At 41.0% G+C, this 25,971-nt stretch overlaps 2 protein-coding genes across 9 annotated transcripts; both read left to right on the top strand.

Moving 5' to 3' along the window:
* Positions 1 to 1,007: 1,007 nt before the first annotated feature.
* Positions 1,008 to 8,679, top strand: CCR2 (C-C motif chemokine receptor 2). 2 transcript variants are annotated; one of them, XM_015281503.4, is made up of 3 exons: positions 1,008 to 1,070; positions 4,889 to 5,100; positions 5,357 to 8,679. In XM_015281503.4, exon 3 carries the CDS (start codon positions 5,368 to 5,370, stop codon positions 6,430 to 6,432), a length of 1,065 nt encoding a protein of 354 aa, XP_015136989.2. In that variant the 5' UTR covers positions 1,008 to 1,070; positions 4,889 to 5,100; positions 5,357 to 5,367; the 3' UTR covers positions 6,433 to 8,679.
* On the top strand, positions 1,008 to 24,183 carry CCR5 (C-C motif chemokine receptor 5). Of its 7 annotated transcripts, none has more exons than XM_040682508.2 (5): positions 11,784 to 11,911; positions 17,798 to 17,889; positions 19,240 to 19,327; positions 21,842 to 22,053; positions 22,310 to 24,183. In XM_040682508.2, exon 5 carries the CDS (start codon positions 22,321 to 22,323, stop codon positions 23,386 to 23,388), a length of 1,068 nt encoding a protein of 355 aa, XP_040538442.1. In that variant the 5' UTR covers positions 11,784 to 11,911; positions 17,798 to 17,889; positions 19,240 to 19,327; positions 21,842 to 22,053; positions 22,310 to 22,320; the 3' UTR covers positions 23,389 to 24,183.
* Positions 24,184 to 25,971: the final 1,788 nt, after the last annotated feature.

Genomic DNA, 25,971 nt, shown 5'->3' with positions numbered 1-25,971 from the left:
GCTAAAAGTTGTAGGAAAAACGTATACTTTGCTCTAAAAGCTTGAACAGACTCTCCAGGAAGGCAATGAGTGGCCATATTGATCATCAGTCCTCGTTTGTAGTGATTACCTACACAGTTGTTGAAGTTGGTGTGCAAAGATGTTGGTAGTACAAACGTTTTGAAAACAACATGCACGACATATATTCAAACCATCCTCTGTTCCATTCTTTCTTTCTGTTGCTTTCAATCCTGCAGTGCCCCCACGTCAAAAAGGGAATGAGCTGCTGGTTTCGGCCCACTTCTGATCTTGTGGTTGCAAGATCATTACAAATGACTTGCCAAAACTACAAGAGATGTTTGAGGAGAGGTCTGTATCCCACAGTATAGCGTGGTGCAGAGTGCTTGAGCTGGTCTGATGCTGGAAGGAAGGCAGCTCTGTCACCACGGGGTCTACTTCGGCCTGACCTGTGCAGCTCCAGCAAGTCTCTGTGCAAACGCAGGCGTGCTGCTTCCACGACCCAAGCTCGTCTCTCTTCACAAGACTTGTGAGACGCAACTGGAAGGCTAACATAACATTTATGGTATAAATGTCTTTAATTTTGCCTACCAGTTCTTTTTCCCTAGCGATCATAGATAGGTCAGTAAGAGACAACATACATGAAGAATACCTTGGTGGGTTTTTTCAGCAGACCCTTTTGTGATCTGAGTTTAATTTTTAAATTACACATGCTAAATGCCAGGTATTTCATACTACTTTCTGTTGAGTAGCAGAAATGTTTAGAGCAGCTACAAATGCTATTCTGAGGACATGGTTTTCCTGAATGAAGCCACCTTGTCTTTACCTGGTAGAGATGCATCAGATCAGATAGTGAATTTTGGATGGTGCAGAAGAAGGAGCCACCCACTGCATCCTAACACAGCTTAACACTGCATTTTCTGAAAAGAAGAACCGTGCCCCTGATTCTTGTAATATTTTGCAATAGATGACACAGGAAGTTCTATTTCCTATTTTCAGATATAGGGTTTAACCATATGCTTGTTCACAAAGAAGACGACGACACAGTCTGATAAAACAAGCTTGATAAACCTGTGAGTAGCTCATTTTTTAAATTTGTGTGTATATAGAGATACAGATTTGTTGAGTGGGGAAATGTATGTGCCTAATGACAGTGAGAGCAGAACTGCCATTTAAGCAGACACACTGTCTTTAGAAAAAATTAGGTCTTGTAACCAGCTTATAGCTCAGGATAAGGTTAATGTGAGAGCAGAGAATTGGACAAATGGTAGAGAAAATTACTGTATTTTTTTATAATTTAAACTTAAAACTGTCCCGGGAGGTCTGTAGATTGAAAATAGATTCCTCTAAGGAAACGAACTGATCAGACACCAAATCCTTTTCATTTATTCTAGCCTTTTGAAATCTTAGCCACATCTTGTTCTATCACATCCGTATGGATACTGTCATTCATCAGTATCACATCACAGTCTGGTTTGTTTTCTTTGTATTTTTCAAGTATTTAACCTGGTAAAGGTGCTTTTTTCATTATCATGTCATAAAAGGTTCTTTGGGATTACCTCCTCTTTGGACTGGTCTCTGCAAGTGTACTCCCTGTCTCAGCTGTAGATACGAGTTTAATACGAGATTAATGGCCAGTCATGATCTAGCTTGCAATTTCCTTTTAATGTGGTTTTACATGAATGAAGTTCATCAGCTTCTTGCTGGAATTGTACTATTCATGCTTCTGCTTTGATAAATGAGACTTGGTACAGCAAAAAAAAAAAAAAAAAAAAAAAAAGCTGCAATACTGTAAGAATACAACCCTTTTCCTTTTATTTGTTTGTTTGTTTGTTTGTTTGTTTATTTCAGTATGCTAAGTATGCAGCTAATAGTAGTAATTGCTTTTGTGGGAGAATTCCACTGTTGTTTGCCAAGAAGAGTTGTCACCACCTGGGTAGAGGTCTTGAACTTCTCTGTGGGGTGTCCCTTGTGTCAGTAACATGAGGAGGGCAGGATGACAGGCACTGCACTGGGCTGCCCAGGGAGGTGGTGGAGTCACTGACACTGGAGGTGTTCAAGGAAAGTTTGGACACTGTGTTGAGGGAAATGGTTTAGTGAGAACTATTGGTGATGGGCGAATGGGTGGACTGGGTGATCCTGTGGGTCTTTTCCAACCTTGGTGATTCTATGATTCTGTGACCATGACATTTGTTGGGAATCTCATCCACTCCGGGCTACTTTTTCATACTCCAGTTCATCCTCAGAATGGTTGGGACAGCAGCGGTTGTTTATATCTCTCCAGATTCAATATTTTATTTGAATCAGTTTAAGCAGAGATTCTGAAATGAAAATTTGAGAAGAAGTACTAGCATAGGACTCAGCCTACAAAAGAAATGAGCCCTCCTACACGTACAGTAATGATTTTGTAGAAGGTGTTTATTATCTGTCACAGTTTCTCTTTCCCCAAGGGCTTATTTTCACTCTACATCTATCTAGATAAAAACACCTCCTACTTGTTTTGCCTTGTGACCACGTAGACTGATTTCAACTGCAGAAAATCTCAGAATTTTCCTGACTGTCTTTCTGGTTTTTGTTTGTTTGTTTGTTTGTTTTAAATGGGGAATGGAAACAATTGGATCCTGAGCACTCATGGAGAACGGAGCCTGGCTTTTTGCAGCACTACATGTACTTAATCCTTGAAAGTTCTGCAGGAAGAGAAAAATTAATCAAGTGGCAAGCAAACAGTTCCAAAAAGAAGATGTTTCTAATGCTCAGCTGTTATAAAAGAGGAAGAAGTTTCCAAAGCAAGGTTTAACTTTGGAAGGGGCTGTCTTTCTCCAGACATATCCTGGAAAGAAATTCTGTGGTTTCTATCACATAAAATCATGCATTCATATCAGCTCAGAGGTTTTAGTTTGTACTTCTGTCTTTTCCTTCAGCTTTTCTGGTAACCCAAGGGAAGCATGAACAAATGCTTGCTTCCCAAGGTGTCCTTGCTCAACGCATGTACTTCTCTGTAGTTTTGCCAGTCCAGAAACTCCTTCCAGAATGACCAAGGCAATGTTAAATCAATAAAGCTGCTATCAGGGAACATTGGCCATATCTCTCACAGTGCCTGCTATATGGATATAGCTGTTATTTTATTTATTTAGATTCCAGTTTTTCTCTGTGCTTCACTGTAATTCTCTCTCATCGTAAAGTGCCCTAGATACTGCTGATATACTTCTAAGCTGACTACAATTCATTAATTAGTTTCTCTTTCTTTGTGACAAACGTGATGAGAGGAGCAAAGGCAGGGCAAGTAGTGCTCTGTAATCCTTTTATATATTTGAAAGGAGAAACACTGTCTTGAGCCCTAAAAAAGGGAAAGAAAACTTTGTGGGTCATTCAGTTTTGAGATGAGTGGCTTCATTCGCATGCTTTTGTAACTTGTAGTTATCTAACAATGTGATTTTCATGAGGAAATTATGTGCAAACCCCACTCAGGGCTCAGCTCAGTGTACTGTGGTATGTGCCATCCCTGACTGAGTCAGTGCAGCAGGCCAGGGACCTTCTGAGCCTCAGTTACCTCAACATGGAAAAGTCTGCTAGCCATACCAGCACCTAGACTCTCCTGGTGCTATGAGTGGTAGTGTATTCATAACAGCTAGTACTCAAGAGCTAGCAAGGCTACTCTTAAAGCACTACAAATGCTCAAGTGCAGAAATGTGAGAAGAAATGATCTGAAGAAGCATCCTCATTAGAGACTGGAGGGCAGCCTCATTGTCACTCCAACCACTGACTAGATTTTGACCTGCAGAGCTTCTTTAGCTCAATTTAGTCTTGCAGAGCTCAAGTGCAGAAACAGAAGCGATGACTTTCACAGTGTGGCTTCTGCAAAAGACATCTGCAGCCACAGAGGACTGATCTTCTCATTGAAAAAGAAGGGCACAGTGGGGTTCAAAACAGGAAAGGAGTGATTATTGCTGTGTTATCTGAGTGGTCCCACAGCAAGCTGGGGCAACCACAGTACCTGAAGCTTTCTGTGTTCTGAGCAGTCTGCTGCCTTGACAAGAGAACAGCAATCATTCAGCCACAACAATGCAATGCTTCGTAGAAGCAGTTGTCGGGATACAGGATAAAAAACAGCAGCCGTTTTCCCCAACAGCAAGTAGCTCTATTTCAGTGGCTACCAAAAGCATCAATTTCACTTCCCCACGAAGTGATTGGGAACCACATTTGGTCCCTCTGACACCTATCTTCACAAAATCCTCTTCCCTGCTTCTCACAGAAATACAGGAATCCTGTGGACTTTTCCAGTGGCCTATGCAAAAAATATATCTCCTTAGCTTCTCAGAGACGAAGTTACACGGAGCTATGCTTCTGTGCCTGGGTCTGGATCTGGCTACTCTTGATCCTACTAGGAATTTGGAACAGGAGGAGGTTGTGGTGACAGGAAGGGAAAGGCTTGATGGCACCCGCTTCTCAAGCCTCCCTGCTGGCACTGTAGCAGAATGCCCCAGGAGCTCTCACATCCCTGCAGTACTACTTACCCTGCAAACTGGTGCTGCTCCTTGCCAGGCAAGTCCAGATCCTTCCACAGTCCTGCAATGAAAATTAGAGGGTAAAATTAGGGTATTGGGACAACAGACACAGTTCCTATATTATGGTCATGCAACTGCGAAGTTGTTATGTTACAGATTGTTCATCAAAATTGTGATTTCAATAAAACAAAAACTGGAATCAAACTTGTCATTTGAGCAAGGTTGTTATTTCTGTAAAAGCTGGAAGAGAAGCTTGAAACAAATGCTAGGAGAAATAAAAAATCACTTATTTTTCTTAACACTATTTCTATAGGTCATGCTGATAGCAAATGAAATCCTTTATGCCATTTGAATAGGTGTTTGCCTACCTGTTCTTTCTATTGCAGTTATCCCTGCAGGTCATCAGCTGAACGCGTCCAGCACAGCACCCACAAGAAAGGGCCGCACACAGCTTTTATTCCAGAGTTACCTAAGACCTGCCCATTTCCATGGCCCCTGCCTGATCCAGACTCTGAAGAGGACACTGCCTTTGCCATCGGAACCCAGACCAACGCTACTGACTTGCTGTTCGCCAACAGCATTACAGCAGCTTCAGCAGGTGGGTGCAGTCAGTGCCCTGTGGAAGGGTCATTCCTATGCCACCAGAGATGGTTCCTAGAGGCACTGAGGTTCCCATGAAGCCACAAACTGCACTTGTGGTCTACCCACAACAGAGTGACTTTGCAGGCACTCTCTTGGGTGATGGCTGCAGCACAGGCTGGCACAATGAGGCCGGGCCCCATCGCTGTGTTTCATTCCCCTCCCTGCCGAACTTGGAGTTCCATGCAGTTGACCACTCTTCTCTTCCTTTGCAGACCAACACACAATGGAGAACTATACTGACTTGGGTGACATGCCAACAACAACGTTTGACTACGGTGATACAGCACCATGCATGGGAACTGAGGAAAAGCACTTTGCAGCAAATTTTCTGCCCCCACTTTACTCTTTGGTGGTGATATTTGGCTTCATAGGCAACATTCTTGTTGTCCTTATCCTGGTAAAATACAAGAAGTTGAAGAGTATGACTGACATCTACCTGCTCAATCTGGCCATTTCTGATTTGCTGTTTGTATTTTCTCTTCCTTTTTGGGCTTATTATGCTGCCCATGACTGGATTTTTGGAGATGCGCTGTGCCGGATTCTCTCAGGTGTCTACCTCCTTGGCTTCTACAGTGGCATCTTTTTCATAATCCTGTTGACCATAGACAGGTATCTGGCCATAGTTCACGCAGTGTTTGCTTTAAAAGCTAGGACAGTTACCTACGGCATCCTCACCAGCATTGTCACGTGGGCTGTTGCTCTTTTTGCCTCTGTTCCGGGGATAGTATTTCACAAAACTCAACAGGAAAATACACAGTGTACATGCAGTTTTCATTATCCTTCAGATGCCCTCATAAACTGGCAGCACTCCTACATTCTAAAGATGAACATCCTTGGGCTTATCATTCCAATGATCATTATGATTTTCTGTTACTCTCAAATTTTAAGAACATTATTTGGATGTAGGAATGAGAAAAAACAGAAGGCGGTTCGACTTATTTTTGTCATCATGATTTTTTATTTCATCTTCTGGACACCTTTCCATGTTGCTTCTTTCGTGCATACATTTCAAACTTCTTTTTTTTCCCCAGACTGTGACAGCCAAAGCAGACTGGAGAAAACAATTCAAGTGACAGAAACAATTTCAATGGTCCATTGCTGTATCAATCCTGTGATCTATGCATTCGTTGGAGAAAAATTTAGGAAATATCTTCACATGTTTTTCCGAAAGCATGTTGCAACTCACCTGTGCAAAAAGTGTCCATCTCTTTATCGTGAAAAATTAGAAAGAGTTAGTTCCACATTCACAGCATCTACTGCTGAGCACGACATCTCTACTGGACTGTAAAAATACTTCTAAAGTCTAGCTAGTGAGTGTTGCATCTATCCCTCTCTTTGACTGAAGAAGTGGACGACATTATAGAAGATCTTTATGACAATTCTTGTGGTCGGTTGCCTGGATCACACCATTTTTTGTTCTTAATCTAAGAGAAATAACCATTTCCCAATAATTGTAAATATCATAGCTTGATCGCAGAATGATTTGTTTGGTTTTGATGGCCGATCCACATTCTGTCTGATGAACAAATATTAATGACTTCCACTAGGGTAGAATATAAAATCGATGAAGGAGTAATAAGTCATCTCACAAGAACCATTTACAGCCACACGAACAACATAAGACTGGGAGGAAGCTTTGAGGATTGATGTACATGTTCAGTAAACAGCATAAATGGAACACCTAAAATCCTGATTGCATTTGGAAGTACAAGTATGGTTTCTGCGACATAGTCAGCCATTTGGTAGTGAGAAGCTTTCAGTATTCTTCATTTTACTCCTCTTTCCCTTAGTTTCTTTACATGAATAAGAGGCATTCCCATGAGAAGAATAAAGATGAAAGATACCAAGACAACTTTTCTTCACTGATGAGAGAGGTGACTGACCTTTATCTTACTGAGGCCACTTAACCCAAGGATTTATCTGTAAACTAGCTGTTTCTAAACAGAATCCTTTTTACTGTAGGCTAAGTTACAGTATTTTTATTTTAGGTCTTTAATCTTATGCCAATCATATCATTGTTCAGTTGCTAACATTTTTCAAGGTGAGCTTTTAATAGACAAGATTGTGATTTTTTGTGGGTGCAATTTTACAAGTAACTACAAGGCTAATGACTGTACAAGAAGTCGGTGTTGTAACCCCAAACAACCATGAACTTGTTTCTGACAACTTCGATCCCTTCCAGGGAAATAGCAATTAGACAGTAAAGGCACATCAGCAGAGACCTGCAAGGACAGAATTAAAATTATCTTAGTTCTAGCTAAGATGCATGATTATGTATGAAAATACATAATCCTTCAGAGAATTTTGGGAACCACGGGCATAGTACTGAGTGGAGGCCTCTCTCATTCTGGAAATATAAATCACATGTGTAAAGGGAGACTTTCTACAGCAGATGAAGAACGTGTGTCAGGATAGGCTCCTGCATGCTAAAAATGCGCACTGGACTTACGCAGTAAGTCTGCTGTTTGGGACAGACTACTAGGAAGACAGCAGCCTTGGAAGCACAGAAGCAGCCAACTGTAGAGGAGGTGTAACTGCCTTGCCATCCCAGGAGAACAATGCACATCACCTCCGTTGACACAATCAGGACTGCACGCTTGTTGTGACCATTACTCTACTGGTGTCATGTCAGCACTTTTATGCCAGGCCACACATTTATGCCATTGTTGGGATTTTTTCAATAAAGAAAAGGGGGTATCCTAGGGATGTGATATTAACTTTAAACTGTTGCTTTATACTGTAAAGAAGTGCAGGTAAACAGTCCTTACATAGGCGAACAGTGCTGCTTTTTTCCCATTTCCTTCAAGGGGCACCATTCAAGCATGCAAGGTTTTAGTCTCAGAAACCTGCAAAGCCAGCTTCAAGTAACCTCCTGGCAATGTCAGGATGGGAGAGGGGATTGCACACCTCTTAACACTGCACGTGTGACTTAGATGCGTACAACAGCAAATCTCTTCAAGGTCCTTCAGTAGCCAGTGGAGAAAAAGAGATGCCTGAGTCAGAAGCAGACACGATTTAAAAGGCCTCTGGGGGAGATTACTTGTCTGACTGTAAAAAGAACCAAGAAATATCAGCTTCTTAATTTAGAGATCAGATGCCCTTGTTGCAGTGGTGTGAATACTCTTCCTTCTTCAGCCTTATTATCTCAAGGCACCACTTCTATTAACTGTTAGCTAATCTACTATCAGCTACTATATCCTGGCTGCTCACTTGTGAGGTTAACAGCCACAGCTATACAAAAGGAAAGACCACAAACTATGCTCACAGTAAATAACACTTCCTTTCTTTTGTATTTTTTACTGCACAAAAGTAAAAGCACCTTTTTACTGTTAAAGTATAAATTAGTATTACTAGTATAATACTAATATAAATTAGTATAATTAGTATAAATTAGATCAGTGTGATACATATCCTGCTGTAACTGTGGTATTTCTACTGCTGTGCTTTATTTTCAATTCTTGTTTTGTGGAATTATGTTTCTTCCTATTTTAGTGTCAATGCAGCAAAACTAATAAAATCTGTGTCTGAGAAATGATGTGTATCCTGTAGCCCGTGTTCTCCTTGTGAGCAAAAGAGCATCAGCTCGGCTCTCAGAACAGAGGTAGCAAAAAGCTGCTATGATAGACTTCAACACTCGCAATACTGCACTCTAAACTGAAGCAAACCAAATCATGCAAGAAGAGAACTGTCTGCACTGTCCAGAAACCTACTGTAGCTGTCATGATTTTATCTACCAGGAAGCTTGAAAAGAGCATATTATACTCAGCTTTGAGGGAAGTTTAGGGGCACAGACTTTAGATGGGTGAGATTTGTCAGGCAGGAGAAGCAGGGCTGTGTCATAAACAGGAGAAGAGGAGGAATAAAGGAGGCGAATAAAAGATGGCTCTTCATTGGTATCAGGATAAATACAAAATTCTCCACAGAGTTTCTGCATCTATTTTAAAATCTCCTTGCACTGCATAGAGTAATCCTAGAAAAGAGGCGTGCCTGATCTCCCCAGTTTTATGTGCAGAGAATTGAAAGCAAACAAAGTTGGATATGGAACATGCTTCTGCTTCACCATACTGCTCTTCGTATTCCACTGTCCCCATTTCTTTTTCAGCAAACAATACAGGCCTCCCCTCCCCTGCACACGCCTGTCATCTCTTCGCCATGGTATAGGCAAATTCTGTACTCACCGTTTGTGTTCTGATCTTTGTTTTACATTTTGTGCGACTTGAAAACAAACAAACTCGACAAGATTAGCTTATTGTTATGTTATATGCCCAGGCAGGTTAATTCTGGATCATTTGGAGTGGGCCTTACTGTAGCTTTGCAGGGAGACAAGCAAGGTATCAACAGACTCTAGATGACTTCTGTTGAAGATTTCGTGTCTTGATCAGTCAGATGGGGCTGTAGCACGGTCTAGCTGCAGGTCAGGTAGTTCTGAATTAGGTCAGCAGGACTTCAAGCATCTGGCCACAAGCATCTGGCCACAGTAAGCTGGAGTATCCATGGGGAAGGTTCAATAAGGCCTTTGGGCCATGTGAAAGAGAAGACAAATCACCCCGTCAGAGAGGTGGGGTGAAAATTTGTATACAGAATAGACATTTTGGCACAAGTGTTGCATAATTCCAGAAATATAATTTAGGAAAGCATCCAGACAGGACTTCAGTATCTCCAGAGAAAGAGACTCCACAACCTCTCTGGGCAGCCTGTTCCAGTGCTCCGTCACCCTCACTGTAACAAAGTCCTTCCTTGTGTTTGTATGGAATTCCCTGTGTTCCAGTTTTTGCCCATCGCCCTTGATCCTATTGCTGTGCATCACTGAGAAGAGCCTAGCACCATCCACTTGACTCCCATCTGTTGCATATTTATTAACAGTGAAGAGATCCTCTCTCAGTCTTCTCTTCTCCAGGCTGAAAAGCCCCAGGTCTCTCAGCCTCTCTTCAAAAGAGAGGTAGATGTTCCAGGCCCCTCATCGTCCCTGTGTCCCTGGACTCTTTCTGGAAGTTCCCTGTCTTTCTTGAACTGAGGAGCCCAGATCTGGACACAATACTTCAGATGTGGCCTCACCAGGGCAGAACTGAGGAGGAGGATCGCCTCCCTTGACCTGCTGGCCACAGTCTTTTTAACGTACCCCAGGATACCATTGGCCTTCTGGGCCTGGAGGGCACATGCTGGCTCATGGCCGACCTGTTGCCCACCAGGACACTCCGGTCCTTCTCTGCAGAGCTCCTTTCCAGCGGCTCAGCCCCTAACCTGCACTGATGCAGTTGTTACAAGATAGCATGTTGACTGTGCTTTATAATCTACACAGCACGCTTATGAAAGAACATCCACGTGTCATCAACAAATATGTAAGCACAGCACCAAAACCGATTAATCAGATTAGTTAATGGACAGAGCCCAGATTCTCTGTCAGGAGCTGCTGCCACCACTTGTTCAGAAGCACACTGGGAGGAACACCCTGTGCAGCAGAAGGTAACTATGCTTTCAGGCCCCTGGCAGACATCCTAAATGGCAAAAGGAAGTGTAGAAAAAGTGCATATATGGTATCAGTGAGCGCTCGACAGTACTCAAACCACCAGAAGTATTCTTACTGGCATTGGTTGGTCTGTGGTATTTGTATAATGGACAAACATAGAAATAGTGAAACTTCTGATAACCAGTGCATGTGACTGTTCCTGTCATAAGACTTTCTTATTTCCTAACCCATTTGTAAACTCACACGTATATATCTTAAATAAAATAAAGATAAATGGAGCATGAAGGAAGCGAAATAGATGGAAATGGGCAAACACAGAAAAGTAGTGGCAAAAATTGTGAGAATGTCTTTGTTAGTCTTAACAGAGGCTAATAAAGTAATGCCCAGAGAAATACAAAGATCAGAGTACAAACAGACAAATCCTTCTAAGTATTCTGAATGTTAAAACATTTAGACAGGTGAGAGACTCTTTCATTTAAGAAGCTCCAAAATAAATATCACTCTTGCCAGTGAAAATTACAACAGGGCTAAATACAAAGAACACAAAGATACATTTATATAGCATCTTGTTCCAGCTAACAGAAATCAAAGAAATGATGTGCTGGGAGAATGATAGAATGCTGACCACGTTGAACAGCACAACAGGCTGATACTGCTGCATTCTGGAGTTTAATTTTGCTGCTGTTGTCTAATACTGACAGCTACTGACCTTCTTTTTGTGGCTGCTGTGGCACGAGAAGCTCCACATCTTTGTCTTTGAATGAAATAAAAAAAAGAAACCAACCCACAAGACAGCAGAGGAAGCAGAAATAAGCCAGTGAATTCTGGTACATTTAGAACAACCACCTAGGCTGAAATAAATGAAGAAGTTTGTCCAGAAACAAGGGAGAGGGCATTGCTTTGTACCCATACTCCTGTGATATTTGTTAGGAGCTGTGTTTCATTCAGAGAATTGAATGGTAGGAAAAGAAATACTGCATGGATTTGTATAAAAGCGGAGCAGCTTTGTAACTCCCGTGATAATGAGAGCAATTTCACTTTGAGTGTCTTGAACCTGAAATGACTGATCCTGGCAAGGGGCCAAAGCAATGGTAGAGGGTGGCATTATCAGATACATAGACCAATATGCAAAACAGCACAGATCAGCTCTGCAGAATTATCTGCAAGGTTGTGCCAGTAGGATGATAGAATGATAGCAACGCAACCCATCCTAACACCAGCATTTCTGAATGCAGCGGAAATCAAGTGGATGGAAGCCAAGAAGCCATGTGGACATTAATTACTGGGACGCTATCATGAGGTATGGACAATTTCAGACTACCACTAAGCTTTGGCATTCAGAAGTACTTGCTGGTTCCTGGCGAGTACCTTGTTACTGTACAGATTCTCTCCATTCTTTCTGTGACCCAGCTTTCACTGAGAAGAAATTTGGTGTGGGATTTTCTCAGCCTGGCTGACCTCAGGTCCAGGACCTATAAGCATACCGTGGAGTATTTCTGACTCACAGTGTAGCTACAAACAGCACCTCTAGACCTAGAATGTAGGTACTATAAATTCAACTGGAATCAGCAAAGTGTGAGAATTAAAATGGTATGTAAAAATGGTGTTCTTGGCTTATAATTTGTGAAATATCTAGCTATGACTGAAAACTAAGATTCACTGCACTGTGATATCTCTTACGTAAAAACGAAAGACATGGCAGAATGCATCAGAAACCTGGGTAAAAACAGTAGAAGGAAGCAATGCTCTCTTCTTCCTCACTGCATCAGGAAGCACTGCCAGTTCAGTATCGGCAGCACAGGGAAAGCTTGAATAAGAACCATACAATGGCAATGGAATTAGTTTGTACTGCAATTAATAATTATGTACTTGCATGTCTTGTAATAGGAAAACAAACCGAAAACAGGAGAATAGGGAAAAAAACCAACCACGTTGATCTCACTGCCAATAAACAACGTGAAGAAGTAGCATGAACCCAGATTAGGAATGCTTGTGTCTTCATGAGCTTGTTTATCATAACCCAATTTCCTGTCATTTGCACAATGTGGAAAATGGGTTTTTTAATGGACTCCATGGTAACAGTTTTTGTTTGGTGCCTGACATTTTCCCCACTTTTCCTCAGATTATGCCTCACAAGTGTAAGGACCTTTGGTCTGGAGAATTTTGCTGGCTTTTTCTTTCTGCTTGTCACAGTTTTACGCCGTTACTTTTTACTTTGGGGATCCCTGCTGATAATTTGGGGTAAGATTAGATATCCTTCTTCTCATTTCTTAAATGGTGTGATTGTACAGCGGCATCAAAATAGTAGTTATGAGAACTTGAGAGCCTAAAATATAAGGCTGCTAGGAAAGAAAGAAAAACAACCCAAGAACTACATAGTTTCAGCTGGATATCTTCATTCAGTCTCTCCATAAAAAAATACATTTAATTTACTGATGAGGTATTTTACGGATTACTGGTGAAATAAGGTGCCTGTAAATGCTACCCTCATTTAGAAGCAGATTTTGTCAATACAGCAAAATTAGATATAACTGGGAGAACATGTGGAAGAGGAAATGCATCTGGTTTGTGTACATGGCTTCATTAGACCTCTCCTCCGGATGGAAAGGATGATCTGCATTTGATGGAGCTACAGCCCTTGGTAGGATGCACTATCATATGGCGCATCTATAAGAAAGGTATCTGCTCTTCTGATCTAGATCTTTATTTTTCTTGTTTCTTCATCACATGGTGCAAGACTGTAATGCATCGAATCAAAACTGTTATCTGCATTTTCAGATTTCTGTGCCCATAATTGTGCTCGATTACATTTATACATGACACTGGTATTTGTGCATCTAGTGTGCGTCCTAGCAAATGCAGTGCTGTTGCAGGCTTCACAGTAATGGTGGCATCTCCTTGTGGAAATGCCATACTATGGAGTTACTGGTTACTTCAGTGTGGTGGCCTGATGACTGTGAAGATGAATCATATAACCAGCCGCTGTACAGAAAAGATTGAACTGACAGTGCACATTGCTGCACACTCGTAGAGTACATCAGCTTGATGTCACAGGTGAGGAATAAAACCCATCACCATTTCAAAAATGTCTTTACGGAGGAAATGAGTGTCTCATCACTGAGCATAGCTTCTATTCATCTCTGAAAGTAAAGCCATGATAGCTGACAACCCAAGCTATACCAAACCACTTGCCATTCCTTTTCTTTTTGAAAGATTGCTTCAATTTTGTGGTAAAACTATCAAGTTCACCTGTAGGTAAAGATTCTTAAAATCTGCTGGAGCTCATGGCAAGCTGCAGTGCATATTTTTCAAAGAATTTTTGGGTATGGGATTGAGAAAAAAGACAACAGAAAAACGGAGAATGTCTGACTCATAATAATTGATGTGCCACTTGAAGTAGCCACAGTGTTAGCAGATGCACACTGGATGGAGGCAGGCTGAAAGCAGCAGGGGAGAGGAGGAAATGCAGTGGGAAGATGGACAGTCTTGGGCTGGTGTGATGGAGCTTTGGGCTGGATAGAAACTTGGGACCTGCAGGGGTCCATAAAAAACTACTGAGAAGAGCAGAGCAGAGGAAAGGAAGAAGAAAAAGAAAAGAAAAAAGTCCTATCAGCATCAGGGAACAACAAAATACTATGACACATGTACAAGAACTGATCAAATCTGACTTCCCAGCAGCTCTGCTTATCTGTAGCAGGTGTAGAGCTAACTGAACACATCGTGTAGGTGCTGATAAGAACGTTACAGCCCAGGTAGCCACTGCCAGAATGTTCACAGAGTTTTTGGGCTGCCAAGTTTCATAGCTGTTCAACCTCTCTTTGGGGAACCTCTCGTCCACCTTCAAGACCCAGCTGGGCAAAATCACTTCTCCCAGTCAGCAGCTACACCTGTGAATGGCAGAGGCCCTCTGCTGGCGTGCAACACTCACTACCATCTAATAGTCAAAGAAAGAAGCAGTTGCTGATCAAATGGCTGAGATATGAGAATGAAAATCAATAAGCAACAAAATCAAACAGGTTAACAACACGAATTAATCTGTGTGATCAAGGAAGTATTTCTGAAGATGAGCCTACTTGAAAGCTTAGTGTTAAGTTGTTGATGTTAGTTCAAATGTTTGAGACCATTTTTGTTGAGAGTGTATTTCAGAATCAAAAGGTTGATGTCCAAAACCAGCTTTGGGACAGTTTCCCCGTTCATATAATATGAGATCATGAAAGGCTTTCAAGTTTCTAGCAGGTTATGTAACCTGTAATAGACAGTGCTCAGCGGGGAGAGCTAAGCAGGGAGAACGATGGAGCAAACTTCAGAAATAAGCCCTACAATCATTCTTTAAAGTTGCTATTTAGACTGCTTATGAATTATATATTGAAGAATTAATTTGATACAATACTTCATTTGAGAATGATAAGAATTCATGATTTCTCAAATTTCAGTAAATTACTAAAGATATACCTGAAAAGATTGTATGAGGAGTAAAGCATCGGCTGATGCTAATCCCTTGCAACAAAAATATAGGCAGTACAGCCAAAGCTTGACGAAAATTTTTAGTATCATGGGGCAAGCAAAACTGTTAATATAATGAGAAACAACTTAGAAGACAAAGACTATGAAGTGAAATTCTTTGTAGGGTACGGCCTACCCTTCTTGGTTCATTTTTTTTTTCCAGGACTTGAGTCATTCCACATTCTCCATCTCAAATGCTCTAGTGCAGTGTACAGGTTCATGATGAAGGACTAGGGAGGTTCCAGCCCACTGTTATCTTGACCTTGTGGCAGGTGCTCATGTGTGGGCAGCTTTGCGGCTGTAAATCTCTGCCACAGCCTGGTGGTGAATGTGCACTCCCACTCTGTAGGTGGCTGCTTGCAGTTCAGTAGAATATCTGTATCTAAAAGGTTTGATTTGAGATCTCCCTTAAGGTGGAAAACTAAAACCATCTTAGAACATTGCCCATGTATGGTTATGACAAACGCTGAGCTGGCTCTCTCTCTGTTCCATTTCTACTACCTTTCATCAGTCAGCAAATAATCAGGGGAAAAAAAAAAAGGGGGGGGGTGGAAGGAAAAGAAGTTCAAGTTAAGAAACATGAATTTCCCCCTAGAGGCTGTGTCTTAGGAAGAAAGTTTGCATGTGGTTATGATATTTCTCTGCTGCCTGAGGCAGAGAACAGGATTATGGGCTACAGTCTGAAAGTCTATCCCGGTCTGGCAAGATCCCATATTACAGCGAGGAAAGTAATATGTAAAGGCTGCCCAACAAGTAATGCTGCCAGTTTTGTTATTGACATCAGAGGTGGATGTTGTTGGCATGGCAGTAGAGACTGAACCTTTCTACCAATATTCCATCACGTGTTGTTGCCATGTGACAGATGGCAGCAGAGGGGCAGTCTGACAAAATGGTGTTTGACATTCAAGAGCATAAAGGTGTGGAACTCAGTTTCTCGATGTGGAAAAAATGGCACCCATTGACATTCATCAATGATTGCTGAATGTTCATGGAGACCAAACAGTGAATGTGAGCACAGTGAGGTGGTGGGTGGTATATTTCAGCAGTGGTGACAGTGACCTGAAAGACAAGCCTCTTTCTGGATGGCCGTGCATACTTTGATGAGTACGGCATGCAGGCTCTTGTTCATTGCTGGCAAAAATGCATAGCTAATGGTTGTGACTGTGTTGAAAAATAGTGCTTTTTAGATAGGAGTTTGTTCTATCAAATAGCGTTACTGTGCTCTTTGTATCTGCTGTAGTTCCCATGGAAATAAAAAGGAGGTATTACTTTCAAAGCAATCTACGTACTTTGTTTCATTTTCCCTATTGTTTTATCATCAGTGAAGAGATGTAAGTACCTTCAGGCATGATCTGAGTCAGCCAAGTTTGACAGCAATTAGGAGCATGGTAAAGGTGCAGTGGAAACATTTTTAGAAGCAGCTCTTTGCACTGACGGAATAGAGGGTCTAATATAGTCTATCAAGTAAGGCAGCATGAATATAATCTTAGCATAACCTACAGCAGCCATTAATTTTGATGCTGAGACACTAATCCTTAAGGGGCTTCTTAGAAAAGCTTAAGAATGGGGAAAAAAAAAATCTACTGATTGTATGGAGTAATGACATTGATCAGTCCCTAACACAGAGGGTTGGACACGGAACACAGGTTGAACTTTTCCCTTTTTTACTCTACCCACCAAATCTGAGCTGTAACTCAGAAACTGTGATTCCCTTGACTTGCATGAAGGAGCAGCAGCATCCAAAGCAAGACATATCCCTTTAGTGTCTTCACAAGGTTGATAGTATAAGCTATCCCAGAACCCTCCAAAGAGAGGAACATGGATGTCAAGGGGAGGCAGAGGTATTAGGTATCTACTATGTTTGGTAACTACTCAGGGTTTTTCCCGCAGGGTTCTCAGACACCTAATAAGCCACTACCTCTTGCTAGCTTTCTTTGTAACCTTCCCACCTCCTGTGGGGTTTCTTTGATGTCTAAGAAAGATCTAAAAGCTGCTCACAGTGCAGATTTAGTTTAACCCTATCTGAAAGTCAAAGGAATCAGCCGCAAGGAAAAAAGTTGAAAGGATATCAGATTTTTTTGTGCTTTTCTGAAGCTTAACTCCAATAAGTAACAGCATTGTTTTAAACAATTGTCCGACTTATGAGATATGCTAAAGGCAGAGCCTTACGAAAGGGAGTTAAAAAAAGGCACAAAAGACTAGTTTTGAGTAAAACAGAATCAACACCTCTGCTAAAATATCAGATGCTCTGCATCTCAGAGCAAACCAATACAAAATGTGGGTAACTCCATAGATGTAAATGCATCAAGGTGTAAGCTAACTTCTGCACTTTTGTTAAGGGACAAATATCATGAAAGAAATATAAAGATTGAGAAATGCAACAGATGAACATCATGTAAACTGCTCTTAGCTCAAAGTTTAGTAAATGAGAAAGAGAAAATGACACACACAAAATTTTTTTTCTATAACTACAGCTGTGGATTGTGAAACTTCAAGTTCAGCTCCTAAGAGGATCCTCCTCAAATTTCAACATCTCTTTGCACATCTCGCAGTGTTAGAAAAGTAACATCTGATAACCCATTTTTAGAAAAAAAGAGAACTGCTCCTTGACTTTTTTTTTTTTTAAGTGAAAACAGATCTGCTTGCTAGAAGTTTTCAAACTGATACATCCTTCTTCATGCAGGAAGAGGTGTTTGCAACCTTCTTCTAGTGAGTGACAAATCGGTTTAGCGTTACTCTTGATGTAATAATCCAAGTCACCACTTGCACCTTATGGTAAGTCATCTTTTCTTTCTTTTGGTTTTATTTTCTTCTACCTGTGCATGTAGTAGTTGTTCAGGTACTCTAATGGCTGAGGTGAAAAATACTTGTGGAATCTTGCTAGAGAACTTAACATTAAAAAACACCTTGGGGAAAAGAACAGGGTATGTTAAAAGGAATATCCTGCTTTTAAAGGATAGAACCACTAGAAGAGTTGGTCAGGGGAACCAGGTAAACAAAGAAAGATTGATTGGGATAAGAAATGTAAAGGAATTTTGATAAACAGATCACACAAAAAAGTGTTTTCTCTGAATATGATGCATCGTGATAGAAATTTGGATTTTAAAACTGTGATGGTAAAGACAAAGCAACTTATTTGAGTGAAGAGTACTTATTCCTCTTACAGAATGAGAACAGAAAATCTGACAAATTTTAAATGCTTTATCTCAAGGAATCTGTTTACATATGGTGCAGCTTAGCATTTTACTGACACTTGCTGCAACTTTTTATCATTACCTTTGTAGAGCACTGTGCAAATGAATTGAAACACACTCCAACAATTTTTTTTTTGTATCTTTAAAAACAGAGAGCTCTGATCTGAAACTCAGCATGAAACGGTGATATGTGAGTTTGCTCTTCTTGACTATGGAGAGCACTTCTCTTGAGAACTGCACGGCCACTGATTTCAATCAGAGCAACAGAATTTTTATATGAAGTTGCAATTTCTAGAAATATCACATGTAACTAAGCTCTATTCAAAATAATACAGACATCTTTTTGAAATAGTCTTTCTTCAGAGATTGCCAGAATGATTTTAATTTTTTCTTATACTATCAAGAAACATAAGCCCAATCAGATATCTCTGAATTAGATAAGCAAGCCCAGTCAGTTAATTCAGTGAAGCAATCTAATCAGTGGCCAACACCATTTCCTAACACAGTGAGTCTATAGAATAAAGCACAGAAACACTTGGTGGTTCATTTTCCTATTTTCTAAAATTAGCTTATATAGCTTATGTTGTCAGCACATGCTGGGTACTATACACAATTCAGGGCAATAAGTACTTTTGCAAAGAAAGGCTTCTTAAGAAAAGACTGGACTCAGAAGAAAGTAACACTCAGAGGAGAGACTGCACTTTGCAAGTGAGGTTGAAAGGAATAAGATACAGGGAAGTTGGAGTTCTCATTCCAAGCAGACAGAGAAAGAAAAGAGGAGGGAATAAACTGAGAAGACCATTAGCAAAAAGAAGGGCCTGTCATGAAAAGAATTGCTGCAGTAATAACAAGGTAGCATTTTGCAGTGTTTGCTTGAATCCTATCAATCAGTTGCATACTCATAAAATCCCATTCTGTGTTTATGACTCAGTTGCTTCTCGTGGCTCTGTTTGTGCTTCAGCATCATGAAAGTGCAGAATGACCAAGACACAGAGCTAAGAGGCTGAGAAATAACCCCTGTAAGTGTTGATGATGCAGTACCTGTGGTTAGTGGCCTTCTACCTGCTTTGTGGTTGCAACTGTTCTTCTGGACTTTGGTTTCAAACCCTTCCACCATGGGTGAATACCCAGTTTTAAGACACTCACTTCTGCCCAGCAGGACGATCTTGTCATTTTCAGTGACTACTGATCCTCTCACCAGTTGCTAGTCAGACTAACAAGGAGGGTCAAACTGGTCTCAGTCCCAGGACATACAGGGCCTGGTTGGATGTTTTGTATCCAGTCCCTCATCCCATAATCTCGGTACACAGTGCAGCTGACTGGGAAATTGTAAATAGGGACGCTAAGCTATAAGCAGCACTGTCAGGGCATGCAACAAAGCTGAAAGTAATCTTGAATATTTGCGCAGTTCACAAGTCTTGGCATGTTAACATGTTATTATTTTGGATCAATAACTCCTTTCTGAAGGTGCTCTTTTGTCTAAAAGACTTGTTGAGAGTAATTAAAAAATATAAACACTTAAATACTTTCAAATCAACTTACTTACTGTCAATACACCTGAGCCACATCCACTTCCTTTACCATGATCTCAGTATTGTAATGACTATGTAGTAAGTACAGCTGTGGAAAAAAACTGTTTCAATGAGGTCACCAGAGCTTCCTGAAAACCAATCTTTGAGGATTCTATCAGCATTTATTTTCTACCCAGGAAACTATATCTAGGTAAACCTTAGACGCAACGTGTTAAAACCTGCCAATTTTCTCTTATTTCTTGTTCTCCAGAAGAAAATGTTATGCCAAACTCTACATACCAAAGAAATACCTCAATATGAACGTTCTCACCATTTGTATGCTGGGAACAGAGATTACAGTCTGCCCAAGGAATAAAATGGGAAAGGAATGGAAAAAAGGTTTGCAAATGCAGTACCTCCTTTTGTTTGAAGGTGCAGGTTTTGCTCCAAGAAAGCTCCCTCCTTTTTGGTCAGATTCATATTCACACTATGCTGTAAAATAATCTCCATAAGGAGTTCAGGATCTCTGGAGAGACCCGGATCTTCATTTTAAAGGTCACAGGAAAGTGGTCAAAGGCCTACTGAACAGTCTCTTCTCCAAGACTCAATTTAAGATTAGTTAAATTTCACAGTCAGACAAAAATTAAGATGAGGAACATGAACCTTTCCAGTGATCTATTTTTTACAGCAGAAAATATGCTTTTAACCCAAACAATTATGTCTAGACACAAGGAGATGCCTCAGTGATTTCACATGCTGTAAATCAGAATGGACCACCGAGAGCTTCTACCAAAAAGGAGACCAGTGGATGGCTTCAATGTCACTCAAATCACCGGTTGAGTTTCTTTAGCTCAATTTAGTCTTGCAGAGCTCAAGTGCAGAAACAGAAGCAATGGCTTTCAGAGTGTGGTTTCTGCAAAAGACATCTGCAGCCACAGAGGACTGACCTTCTCATTGAAAAAGAAGGACACAGTGGGGTTCAAAACAGGAAAGGAGTGATTATTGCTGTGTTATCTGAGTGGTCCCACAGCAAGCTGGGGCAACCACAGTACCTGAAGCTTTCTGTGTTCTGAGCAGTCTGCTGCCTTGACAAGAGAACAGCAATCATTCAGCCACAACAATGCAATGCTTCATAAAAGCAGTTGTCGGGATACAGGATAAAAAACAGCAGCCGTTTTTCCCAACAGCAAGTAGCTCTATTTCAGTGGCTACCAAAAGCATCGAGTTTACTTCCCCACCAAGTGATTGGGAAGCACTGACACCTGTCACTGGGTCCCTCTGACACCTGTCTTCACAAGATCCTCTTCCCTGCTTCTCACAGATGTGCAGGAATTCTGTAGATTTCTCCAGGAGCCTGTGCAAAGACACTTCTCAGAGACCAAGTTACACAAAGCTACATGTCTGCATGTGGGTATTCATCTGGCAGACTCTTGGCCCTAACCACATGGGTGGCACCTACATCTCAAGCCCTTTGACTTCCTGACACCTCACACTCCCCCTGTTCCAAATCCCCAGTAGGACCCAGAGATTGCCAGATGTAGACTCAGATGCAGGAGCTGCACCGCTTACCCAATGAGATGGCACTGCTACTTGCCTGGAGAGCCCAGCCCCATCCACAGCTCTCCAAACAAAATCAGAGGGACAGAGTATTGGCGCAGCCCTTGCACAGCCTCAGTTTCTATGTCATCTCACTGGAGACAGTAACAAGAACAGAATGAAGAAAGATATGCAAACAACAGATATACATCCAGAACTTTTTAGTGTGCCCTCACAATGACAGCCATATCAGCTGTTCACCTAGCTGTTGCCTCAAACACTAATCTAAACTTTGGAGCAACTGCGTAATGTCTGATCAACAGAAAAAAGCAATCAAAACTTCTTTAATCCTGAGCCCTGTGGGGGTGTTTCACTTGTCAGGAAGATGTCATATTAGATACATGTATTACAGGCCACGCTGATAGCAAATGAAATCTTTTATGCTATCTTGAATAGGTGTTTGCCTACCTGTTCTTTCTATTGCAGTTATCCCTGCAGGTCATCAGCTGAACACGTCCAGCACAGCACCCACAAGAAAGGGCCGCACACAGCTTTTATTCCAGAGTTACCTAAGACCTGCCCATTTCCATGGCCCCTGCCTGATCCAGACTCTGAAGAGGACACTGCCTTTGCCATCGGAACCCAGACCAACGCTACTGACTTGCTGCTCGCCAACAGCATTACAGCAGCTTCAGCAGGTGGGTGCAGTCAGTGCCCTGTGGAAGGGTCATTTCTATGCCACCAGAGATGGTTCCTAGCAGCACTGAGGTTCCCGTGAAGCCACAAACTGCACTTGTGGTCTACCCATAACAGAGTGACTTTGCAGGCACTCTCTTGGGTGATGGCTGCAGCACAGGCTGGCACAATGAGGCCGGGCCCCATCGCTGTGTTTCATTCCCCTCCCTGCCGAACTTGGAGTTCCATGCAGTTGACCACTCTTCTCTTCCTTTGCAGACCAACACACAATGGAGAACTATACTGACTTGGGTGACATGGATGTAACAACAACGTTTGACTACGGTGATACAGCACCATGCATGGGAACTGAGGAAAAGCACTTTGCAGCAAATTTTCTGCCCCCACTTTACTCTTTGGTGGTGATATTTGGCTTCATAGGCAACATTCTTGTTGTCCTTATCCTGGTAAAATACAAGAAGTTGAAGAGTATGACTGACATCTACCTGCTCAATCTGGCCATTTCTGATTTGCTTTTTATATTTTCTCTTCCTTTTTGGGCTTATTATGCTGCCCATGACTGGATTTTTGGAGATGCGCTGTGCCGGATTCTCTCAGGTGTCTACCTCCTTGGCTTCTACAGTGGCATCTTTTTCATAATCCTGTTGACCGTAGACAGGTATCTGGCCATAGTTCACGCAGTGTTTGCTTTAAAAGCTAGGACAGTTACCTACGGCATCCTCACCAGCATTGTCACGTGGGCTGTTGCTCTTTTTGCCTCTGTTCCTGGGATAGTATTTCACAAAACTCAACAGGAACATACACGGTATACATGCAGTGCTCATTATCCGCAGGAGCAGAGAGACGAATGGAAGCAATTCCTGGCCTTAAAGATGAACATCCTAGGACTTGTTATTCCTATGATAATTATGATCTGCAGCTACACACAAATCATAAAGACGTTGCTGCAGTGTAGGAATGAGAAGAAAAATAAAGCAGTCAGGCTTATTTTTATCATCATGATTGTATACTTTTTTTTCTGGGCACCATATAACATTTGTATTCTCTTGCGTGATTTTCAAGATTCATTTTCTATCACTAGTTGTGAAATCAGTGGTCAACTGCAAAAAGCAACCCAAGTGACAGAAACAATCTCAATGATCCACTGCTGTATCAATCCTGTGATTTATGCCTTTGCTGGAGAAAAGTTTAGGAAGTATCTTCGTAGCTTTTTCCGAAAGCAAATTGCATCCCACTTCTCTAAATATTGTCCAGTTTTCTATGCCGACACAGTTGAACGGGCTAGTTCCACCTACACGCAGTCTACTGGAGAGCAAGAAGTTTCTGCTGCGTTGTAAGTTGTGCCTAGCAAAGAAAAAGTGGAATTGACTTTTTTGTAATCAAGTCTATGATGAAAACCTGGCGAATCTCTTCTGGATGTTGTCTCTGTTGCATCTGCGAAAAGTCATGGCACACATAATTACCAAAAAAGCTTTTATTTGCTCATAACAGTGGGGAATTGTACATAAATGAAATGGATGTATCAAATTAGCTATGCAGATATGGTAACATAGGATTCTTGTTGTAACATAGTGACAAAAAAAAAAAAAAAAAAAGGGGGAAAAAAAAAACCTTTTTTGTTTGTGTGTGAATGTAGAAGCATGGTTATGTGCTACAGAGACCAGAAACATACTCAAGCTGAGAGTCTAACCTAGAAGACTTATAAAGTGATCTTCTGAAGTGAACTAGAGGTTAGAAAATGATATTGCCTCTTTGGAAACATCTCTTCACCGTATTTTACACAACATATTTCATTCAAACTCAGTCTCAGTCCCATCTTTTATTAGCGTGGTTGTGTAACTCTGTAAATAATGCTAAATGACTGAGGTGTGTGATGGAAAATCTTGACAATTGTTATGAGAAAACTGTATGCATTTTGAAAAGACTCCAATATTCCAAGGCATATTTGTGTGTGGTTGACTACCGGCCTTTCAGATCTTCCTTCTAATAATCTAACAACAGTCTGAGCTACTAAGTGTTGCCATCTAAGTTAATTAGGGGTTTGATATTTCAGAATGCTCTTTCAATAAACTGCAGTTTTATATACTACTTGTATTAACAACAAATACAATGGTCTATTATTAATCAGTAAATCAATGTGTTTACAATATTTTAAAAATAAAGTACTATACACAGAGCTTTAACCAGGTTAGATCAAGTGCAGATAATGAGGGCTTCTTTAGCTTCTTAGTGCAGTGATTTTGTTTGCCATTTTTCTAGCCTAAGTAAAATAACAACTTTAAGATGTGAAATTAATGCAACTGTAATGTCTGCAAGAACACCACAGCCTTAAAGGTGTGAAAATGTTTGACCCAGATCTTTTTGAAGATAAGAATATGCTGTAGACATTTTTCAAAACAAACACACACACAAAAAGCAAAAGGATTCACTGATCCACAGAGCCAGAAACATAGAAACATATAGCATCTCTCTCACTTTTGAAGAAGGCATAATTTGGGGGCAGTTACTGTGTTTTTTTCTTCCTGCTTTGTGGGAGCTTTATACAAAGCAGAAGCTTCCATAATTCTTCCATATTTAGCAAGACTGATGCTCAACTGTAATTGGGCTTTCCCTTAATTCAGATCTGACAGAGCATCTGAACACGGAAAACATTAAATATGAGGGTACTCAGGTAATTAAGATCATACTTTTGTCACAGTACAAATTGTTTTAGACCAAGTTTGCATAGCATTTCTATTATTTCTTACATTTCCCCTAATACTTTTGGTTTTGGACAACTCTGGAGATAGGAATATAGAAGTGAACATTTTAATGGCTGTTCTTATCCAGTAGGGTAACGTCTGTTTCCCAGGTGCTCTAGATTGCCTTTTTTAAAAAAATAAGTTTTTCAAATAAATAGTTCAAAGAGTCCCAAAGAAATTTTACATTGCCAAGTGCTTTTGAAAGAAGGAAGTGAAATAGGGAAATATTTGCTTATCAGGCCACTAGTTATTGTGTTTTGTCACATTAAGCACTACTTTTGGACTGCTTCCACGTGGGAAACATAGCAAAGCCATACTACACTTTCAGAAGGTTTTTTTTCAGCTGCACATTCTTTTTTAAGACCCTGTGAAGCAATTAGTATCATCAGTATAAGCAGAAATTGGGTAATTTCAGTATAAAAAGACAAGCACCTACATTTCTTTTTTAAAGAGACAGGAAGCTACATGCAGTAGCAAAGGTAGGGTTGTTTGTGTGTGTTTTGTCCCTTCTAGATTACTTTTATGAAATGGTTTCATATTTTATTCTGCTCTTGGTAAGAATTTTTATTCAAATTCTATGATACTTTGTCTTTAAGGAATTACTTGCTCTAGAAGGATTGGGTGTCAAGTGGGGTACCGACCAGCTTTGCAGGAGCAAAGCACAATAAAACAAATGTGCAAGAGTGCACTGACAAGGTTTTCTGAGAGGTATGTAAAAAGAAGAGCCCCAGTCCTTTGCAGTGTTCTCTCCTACAGCATGGATCTTTTCAAGGGACGAGCAGTTTCCCTAGCACAGAGCCGAAATGTAGAGGTTCTTGGCCTAACAGATCATCAGCTTATCAAGAGCTAGTTACTTCATAGAGTCATGGAATGGTTTGGAAGGGATCTTTAAGATCATCTAGTTCAAACGCCCTGCTATAGGCAGGGACACCTCCCTCTACACCAGGTTGCTCAAAGCCCCATCCAGACTGGCCTTGAATGCTTCCAAGGAGGGGGCATCCACAGCCTTCCACATTGAGAAGGGACCATACTTCAGCAAATTACAATAAGCCAGATTTCAGTTACTGTAGCACACTTGGATCCACGTCCAAGAAGAAAATAGAAAATACAGTATTTGGCAGCACTAGTGCATTGAGTTAAAGACTGCCAACAGACAGCCTTAATATTTTGTATCATGCA

The sequence above is a fragment of the Gallus gallus genome, chromosome 2 (genome assembly GCF_016699485.2).
Source record: "Gallus gallus isolate bGalGal1 chromosome 2, bGalGal1.mat.broiler.GRCg7b, whole genome shotgun sequence".
Taxonomy (NCBI): Eukaryota; Metazoa; Chordata; class Aves; order Galliformes; family Phasianidae; genus Gallus; species Gallus gallus.
The sequence above is the reverse complement of the archived record's forward strand: the minus strand, read 5'-3'. Positions and strand labels throughout refer to the sequence as shown.